Raw genomic sequence first — 8,675 nt, forward strand, 5'->3', positions numbered from 1 at the left:
GTTCGATAGCTGAGTAAAAGAAACCGTCAGAACTGCCCATAAAGTGTCAGCGAGAAAACAAATTGTAAGTAGCAACTCCAATGATCTAAAGAACAAATTATAATTAGGTTAAATAAAATTACAGCTTAAAAGCATCAGCTAACAAAATTGGTTTTCCTGAGGGCGTTCCGAACAATCTTTTAAGAATTTTCTACATTATGGAAGGCTCCACGAATGGACGGAATTCGCAACTTGCTAAGCAGTATAATTGTGTAATGTGTAACCTCTCGGACTCAGTCGATAATTTAGTCGGATGCGATAACTGCGAGGCATGGGCGCATTATCAATGCGCTGGAGTAACCGACTCTATTTCCGAGATCGACCGATCGTGGCATTGCCCGAAGTGTAGAAGAGGTTCAGCTTTGGTCAACGAAATACCAAACCCCCGATCAGAGAGATCGGCTGGTTCCCGACCAAGCAGACGTTCGGGGAGTCACCTGCGCATGCTTGAAGAGCAACGGTTGCTTCGGCTGAAAGCCCTCGAAGAAGAAACGGAAATACAACAAAAAAGAGCTGAAAAGAAACTGGAGATCGAGGAACAGTATATAAGAGAGAAGTACACTTCCTTATCGGATACTTCTAGCATTGGTTCCACTAGACGAAGTATAAGTAGTAGATCGAGTGTGCAAATAGTCGAGAACTGGTTGGCTTGCCCCACCACGGCATCCACTGGAGGCTTGTTGTCGTCCGTGCCGGTTACTGGACCTTATGAACAAGCCGCAGTTGAGAAAAGACTCGGTTTCGCCTTGAGACACGAAAACAACAGTCCACTTCAAACCGGTATCACACCCACTTCCGCTTCCACACCGCAAACTGCTTCTATATTTCCAATGATTAGCACCAACAGTTTGATCGCCTCAATTTCGAGTATTGCCTCGACGACGATGATGAAGTGCGATTCGGCGAATTCGGTTGGTCACCTAAAGTTGACGCAGAGTAATGCTGGGTATCGAATAGCTACTTCTGTGTGCCAACCGTCGAAAACGCAATATCTAGACGCTACAAGAGTTCCAACTTCTTTGAACGTTTTGAGTCAACAATTACAAACCGGTTTTGATGCACATTTCATTCCAACAACCAAATACACTGGAGCCATACCCAAAACGGTCGCTCAAATGACTTTCGGCACAAATGCAGAAATAGGAAAGATTCATCGTCCCAAATTAACTATCGCAGAAACTTTCGGTCGTGTCAAGTTTCCTTCCAATCTACATCGGCGGTCAGCACCGTGCCGAGTGGATTTTGAACCAAAAACGATAGGTTCGATTGTAACGAATGTCAGAAGCGCTTTTCCCGTTTCTCAAAAAAGCAGTTTGATTTCTTCTTCGGTGAGTGAGTTAGCTTCGAATCTGAAAAATGTACAGCTAATGTCGAACAAGCCGACTCCTGAACAAAGAAACGAAATAGGTATCCAAAATTATAATCTTTCTTCAGCGAACTGTAACACATGTTCGAAATCAGTTCCTAGTGGCGAAATGATACCTGCATCGACGAGCTATACAAAATGTTCAGGATTAGGATCAAGCGTCAGTATTGCGGATGGAAATTCGGTTTTCAGTAGCTGCAGAACATTATTGGCATCTCCGGCGTATAATGAATCAACAGCCGAAAGAAGAAAGTATAGAGAGAATTTTTGTGAACAACAATTCTCAGCCGACATGAATGCCTTAGGTCCAGTCAACATAACAAGTACTTCGTCAAAGCCAAATTCACCATTAGTTCAATATGAGGACCACGATAATCAGGACGTCTTAATGCTACCAGTGAGCGAGAACCTTCTATCACAAAACTCCAACTTAGGCCCCACCAAAGCTCAGTTAGCGGCGCGTCAATATGTGGCTCGAGATCTCGAGATATTTTATGGAGACCCTCTAGAGTGGCCTCTTTTCTACAGTATGTTTTGTCAGAGCACCGAAACTTGCGGTTTGTCAAACTCGGAAAATTTAGCGAGATTACAAAGGTGTCTGAAGGGTAAAGCCTTAGATGCGGTCCGAAGTTCACTGTTGGTTCCCGAGACAGTACCCGAAGTAATAGCCACATTGAAAATGTTATTTGGTAAACCAGAAATCCTCGTACATTCGCTATTACAAAAATTGAGGGACACGCCTGGTCCCAAACAAGAAAACTTACAATCCATAATCAGTTTCGGATTGATGGTACGAAACGTTGTAAACCACATGATTGCTGCTAAACTCACAAATTATCTATCAAATCCTTCGATGCTTAAAGAACTGATTGATAAATTGCCCCCCCAAATGCAAGTGGAGTGGGGTCGGTTCAAACGGCAAAGAATGGATGTCAATTTAGAAACATTCAAGGATTTCATGAGCGATTATGTCGAAGTTACATCAGATGTTGCGTTCCCACTGCCACTTGGAAAAATCAAGAATTATAAAGATTCTCGTGAGAAACAAAAGCTATTTTTACATGCCGAAAGCAGGGACAAAGAACCGCAAGAAGAAGTTTCGGAAAATATTTCCGGTCCCAAAAACAATAAAGAAAAAACCTGCGTATATTGTAAACATCCTGCTCATGAAATCGCATTTTGCATTAAATTTAAGGAGCTGGGAATAGATGAAAAATGGAACGTAGTAAGGAACAAAAATCTTTGTAGAATTTGTTTAATACCCCATAGAAAATGGCCATGCAGATCAGTCAAAGGATGTGAATTTGAAGGCTGTCGAGTGCGTCACCACACCCTGCTGCATCCACACAATTCTGCAGAAAATGTTTCACAACCTAGCGCTTCAGCGAACACCACGTTTGTATCGCATCACAACTTACACGCTCTTACATCCACATCGTTGTTCCGATACCTGCCTGTTATAATTAAAGGAGAAGAAAAAGAAATTAAAACGGTCGCATTTTTAGATGACGGCTCATCTTCTTCACTGCTTGATGCCGAAATTGCCGAAGCCATTGGTTTAGAAGGAATCCAGGACTCGTTTTCCCTAACCTGGACGAGTAACATATCCAGAGAGGAGAAAAACTCGAAACGCGTGGCGATCGAGCTTCGAAGTACCAACGGTGAAAAAGGTTTCAAATTGGGGAATGTACGCACTGTTAACCAATTGAAATTACCACTCCAATCTTTGGACTATGACGAGATGCAGAAACATTACCCACACCTTAGAGGCCTACCAGTAGAGAGTTACTCCAATGTTTCTCCAGGGATTATCATCGGAATAGAGCATGTTCATCTGTTAACCCAATTGAAAATCCGAGAAGGACGACAAGGTGAGCCAGTAGCAGTTAAGACTCGAATCGGTTGGTGTGTGTTCGGCAAACAATCATCGTTCTATAACGAGACACACCAACTCCATGTTCATTCAGACGAGTATATGGATAATGTGAGTCTTCATCAACAAATTAGCAAATTCTATGGCATAGAAGAAGCTAGTACAAACAACGTACACCAATCAGAAGCAGACAAGTTAGCAGTAGAAATTTTAAACAAAACCACGCAGCGCCTTAAGGACCGTTTTGAAACAGGTTTACCATGGAGATTTAATCTACCGGACTTCCCGAATAGTTTTGAAATGGCGAGGAGTAGGATGGTCTCATTGGAGAAACGATTGCAGAAAGATCCCCAATTGGAATTGGCAGTAAAGCAGCAAGTGAGTAGCTATCTGGAGAAAAATTACGCTCATATCGCCACGGAGGAAGAATTGAATAAAACCGACCCCCGGCGAGTTTGGTATTTGCCTCTCGGGGTTGTACAAAATCCAAAAAAACCTGGAAAAGTAAGGCTTATTTGGGACGCGGCAGCTCGAGTGAACAAAATCTCTTTTAACGATATGCTACTGACAGGACCTGATCTCTTGACTTCGTTGCCTTCTATCCTGCTGAGATTTCGGCAGAAAAATATCGCTGTGTGTGGCGACATCAAAGAGATGTTCCACCAAATTCGCATCCGTGCTCAAGATAGTCAGTCACAACGTTTCTTGTATCGTTCGAACCCCAAAGACCAGCCCCAAGTATATGTCATGGATGTGGTAACCTTCGGAGCGACCTGCTCCCCATTTATTTCTCAGTTTATAAAGAATAAAAACGCCACTGACCATGCCGAAGATTATCCAGAGGCAGCCAAGGCAATAATCAAGGATCATTACATGGATGATTATTTGCAAAGCGTTGACACAATTGAAGAAGCAGTAGCTCGAGTCCTAGATGTAAAGTATGTGCAAGCAAGAGGAGGCTTCGAAATTCGAAATTTTCTTTCCAACTCACCGGAAGTCTTGATACAAATCGGTGAACCCAGATTACCTGAAAAGAAATCATTAAATCTGGAACCAGGCATCGAAGAGTCTGATAGAGCCGAGCGGATACTTGGAATGATGTGGTTACCTGCGTCCGATCACCTAACGTTCAGCACTAGTTTACATGATGAAATCTCGAAGTTCGTGGGAGGAGAGCTCAAACCTACCAAGCGTCAGGTACTACGGACAATTATGAGCATTTTCGATCCCCTTGGGCTCATAGCCCATTATGTAGTCCATGGAAAGATTCTGATGCAGGAGATATGGAAGCACGGGTCAGACTGGGATGAACGAATTCCGGATGAGCTGTTTGAAAAATGGAACCGCTGCTGTGAACTTTTGAAAAATTTGGATGTCGTGCGAGTTCCTCGTTGCTTCTTCAGTGGAATGGTGAGTAACGAGTTTGAAAATCTCCAGTTACATATGTTTGTGGATGCCAGTGAAGCAGCGTATGCGTGCGTTGCTTATTTGAGGGTTCTGCATCACGATGTTCCTCGATGCGCATTTGTGGCGGCGAAAACCAAAGTTGCTCCCTTACGCCCTCTATCCATACCGCGCCTTGAACTCCAGGCTGCCCTTAAAGGCAGCAGAGAAATGAATAACATTTGTTCGTCTTTGGATCTCCATATAAAACAACGCTTTCTATGGACCGATTCACAAACCGTCCTTGCTTGGCTCCGTTCAGATAGCAGAAAATATCACCAGTTTGTTAGCTACAGAGTAGGAGAAATTTTAAGCACGACGACTATTAGTGAATGGCGTTATATTCCTTCGAAACTAAATGTTGCTGATAAGGCCACGAAATGGGACAGCGGCCCTGATTTCTCTCCGAACAACACCTGGTTTACAGGGCCTCAGTTTCTACTTGACCCAGAGTCAGAATGGCCACAAGATAAAAAAGTTAGTAATACCATCCAGGATGTGAGAATTCATTTTCTGCACCATTTTGAAGCGCCAACTTATTTCATCATTGATCCTTGTCGATTTTCTCTCTGGAGCCGCTTATTGAGAAGCACAACCTATGTAATAAGAGCAAGCAATAAATTCCGAAAGTCAGGCAAATCCGGAATCCTTACATCGGAAGAATTCCTAACAGCTGAGAACGTGCTTTGGCGACAAGTACAGGCCGAAAGTTTTCCAGCAGAATATGCGTCATTGAAATCGAATCAAAATTGCGTTGGTAAACACAGCGAACTGTACAAACTTTCTCCGTTTTTGGATGACTACGGTGTAATGAGAATTGATAGCAGAATTAGAGAAGCCCCCACAGCTCCGTACAATACTAAATTTCCAATAATACTACCAAAAACTCATCGAATTACCTTTTTATTGGTAGACAGTTTCCACCGCCGTTTTGTTCACGGAAATGCTGAAACTATTCTGAACGAAATGCGTCAACAATTTCATGTAACTAGTCTTCGATCAGTCATTAAGAAAGTTGCGAAAAATTGCCTTCTTTGTCGAATTAAAGGTGCTTTGCCAAGACCGCCTAGAATGGCTCCTCTGCCAATGGTCCGCTTGACTCCTTATATCCGACCCTTTACCCATACCGGCATCGATTATTTTGGCCCAATTTTAGTTAAACAAAATCGTAGTCTCGTTAAACGTTGGGGAGTACTGTTCACTTGTTTGACAATAAGGGCCGTTCACATCGAAGTCGCTCACAGCCTTTCATCAAACGCATGTATTCTAGCTATAAGGCGATTCATAGCGCGAAGAGGATCACCCACATCGTTTTACTCTGATCAGGGCACGAACTTTCGCGGGGCGAAAAACATACTGCTTGAACAAATTCAAAACATCCAAACCGATTGCGCAGCTACGTTCACAAACTCCAATACACGCTGGATTTTGAATCCTCCAGCTACTCCACACATGGGAGGTGCGTGGGAGCGCATGGTCAGATCCATTAAAAGGGCCATGGAAGGAATTGCTGATTACTGTCGAAACCCGTGTGATGAAGTTTTAGAGACTGTTGTTCTCGAAGCAGAAGCCATAGTCAACTCAAGACCCCTGACTTACATTCCGATCAGCTCAGAGACAGATGAGGCAATTACTCCGAATCATTTCCTGCTTTATGGAGACAAGGGAATTACCCAGCCTATGAGCGAAACGAAATCAGAAGGAAATGTTCTTAGGGATAGTTGGCAGCTGGCAAGTAAACTTGCAGATGTTTTTTGGAGCAGATGGATCCATGAATATCTACCAACCCTGACCAGACGAACAAAATGGTTCGAACCAATTAAACCTCTCAAACCAGGTGATGTCGTTATATTGGTGGATGAAAAAAGGCGGAATGGGTGGACAAAAGGGTTAGTTCTGGAAGTTATCAAAGGGATAGATAACCAAGTGCGGTGGGCGAAGATAAAGACATCAATGGGAATTACTGAAAAATCAGTTGTAAACTTGGCGTTGTTAGACATCAGATCCGCTTCGCAGAACGAGGAGTATCCAGCATCGCCGACACTACACGGAGAGGGGGATGTTGCGGGTACCCCTGGTATTGGGCAACCTTAGTGGCGTGAGTACCGATCGACCCCTGGATAAATTGAAAATTGTTTAGAAGTGAGAGAAACGTCAAATTGAGGCGAATGATTTGCATTTTTAGAGCTTATTTGGTAGAATCGTCGTTGAGAAGCATTTCGATACGTGAGGGAAAATACTAGATTGGTGAAAGTTGATTTAAGGATCTAGTATTAAGCATCGGTAAGCAGGCGATTATAAGTTAGTATTCAGTCGGTTAAAAACTATAACCACATACATTTTTCTGCAGTTCCTTAGTCCGGATAGTGGCTCGTTGTCTATCTAGCACATCCTTTCAGTACACACATCCACATACTGCTTTAGTCAGAGTTTGCGAGTATACCGTAAGTAATTTTGGAAATAGTCCTGAATCGGTATTGAAACAATTATTTTGTTCAACAGCGTTCGATAGCTGAGTAAAAGAAACCGTCAGAACTGCCCATAAAGTGTCAGCGAGAAAACAAATTGTAAGTAGCAACTCCAATGATCTAAAGAACAAATTATAATTAGGTTAAATAAAATTACAGCTTAAAAGCATCAGCTAACAAAATTGGTTTTCCTGAGGGCGTTCCGAACAATGACAAAAATGACCAAAAATGACAAAAATGACAAAAATGACAAAAATGACAAAAATGACAAAAATGACAAAAATGACAAAAATGACAAAAATGACAAAAATGACAAAAATGACAAAAATGACAAAAATGACAAAAATGACAAAAATGACAAAAATGACAAAAATGACAAAAATGACAAAAATGACAAAAATGACAAAAATGACAAAAATGACAAAAATGACAAAAATGACAAAAATGACAAAAATGACAAAAATGACAAAAATGACAAAAATGACAAAAATGACAAAAATGACAAAAATGACAAAAATGACAAAAATGACAAAAATGACAAAAATGACAAAAATGACAAAAATGACAAAAATGACAAAAATGACAAAAATGACAAAAATGACAAAAATGACAAAAATGACAAAAATGACAAAAATGACAAAAATGACAAAAATGACAAAAATGACAAAAATGACAAAAATGACAAAAATGACAAAAATGACAAAAATGACAAAAATGACAAAAATGACAAAAATGACAAAAATGACAAAAATGACAAAAATGACAAAAATGACAAAAATGACAAAAATGACAAAAATGACAAAAATGACAAAAATGACAAAAATGACAAAAATGACAAAAATGACAAAAATGACAAAAATGACAAAAATGACAAAAATGACAAAAATGACAAAAATGACAAAAATGACAAAAATGACAAAAATGACAAAAATGACAAAAATGACAAAAATGACAAAAATGACAAAAATGACAAAAATGACAAAATTGACAAAAATGACAAAAATGACAAAATGCCAAAAATGACAAAAATGACCAAAATGACCAAAAATGACAAAAATGACAAAAATGACCAAAATTACCAAAAATTACCAAAATGACTGTTGCGGGTACCCCTGGTATTGGGCAACCTTAGTGGCGTGAGTACCGATCGACCCCTGGATAAATTGAAAATTGTTTAGAAGTGAGAGAAACGTCAAATTGAGGCGAATGATTTGCATTTTTAGAGCTTATTTGGTAGAATCGTCGTTGAGAAGCATTTCGATACGTGAGGGAAAATACTAGATTGGTGAAAGTTGATTTAAGGATCTAGTATTAAGCATCGGTAAGCAGGCGATTATAAGTTAGTATTCAGTCGGTTAAAAACTATAACCACATACATTTTTCTGCAGTTCCTTAGTCCGGATAGTGGCTCGTTGTCTATCTAGCACATCCTTTCAGTACACACATCCACATACTGCTTTAGTCAGAGTTTGCGAGTATACCGTAA

At 40.7% G+C, this 8,675-nt stretch overlaps 1 protein-coding gene across 1 annotated transcript; it reads left to right on the forward strand.

Annotated features, from left to right (window-relative positions):
• Positions 1 to 254: 254 nt before the first annotated feature.
• On the forward strand, positions 255 to 6,815 carry LOC129760983 (uncharacterized). Its single transcript, XM_055758684.1, has 4 exons — positions 255 to 1,299; positions 2,690 to 2,800; positions 2,875 to 3,276; positions 3,373 to 6,815. Exons 1-4 carry the CDS (start codon positions 255 to 257, stop codon positions 6,813 to 6,815), a joined length of 5,001 nt encoding a protein of 1,666 aa, XP_055614659.1.
• Positions 6,816 to 8,675: the final 1,860 nt, after the last annotated feature.

Source organism: Uranotaenia lowii, unplaced genomic scaffold (genome assembly GCF_029784155.1).
Source record: "Uranotaenia lowii strain MFRU-FL unplaced genomic scaffold, ASM2978415v1 HiC_scaffold_944, whole genome shotgun sequence".
Lineage (NCBI taxonomy): Eukaryota > Metazoa > Arthropoda > Insecta > Diptera > Culicidae > Uranotaenia > Uranotaenia lowii.

Bases quoted from the DNA above. Each gene is read 5' to 3' on its own strand.
- LOC129760983 (XM_055758684.1), top strand. From the start codon at position 255: ATGTGTAACCTCTCGGACTCAGTCGATAATTTAGTCGGATGCGATAAC. The intron at 1,300-2,689 runs GTTCGATTGTAA...ATGGCCATGCAG, and splicing joins TTTTGAACCAAAAACGATAG to ATCAGTCAAAGGATGTGAAT. The intron at 2,801-2,874 runs GTTTGTATCGCA...TTATAATTAAAG, and splicing joins AGCGCTTCAGCGAACACCAC to GAGAAGAAAAAGAAATTAAA.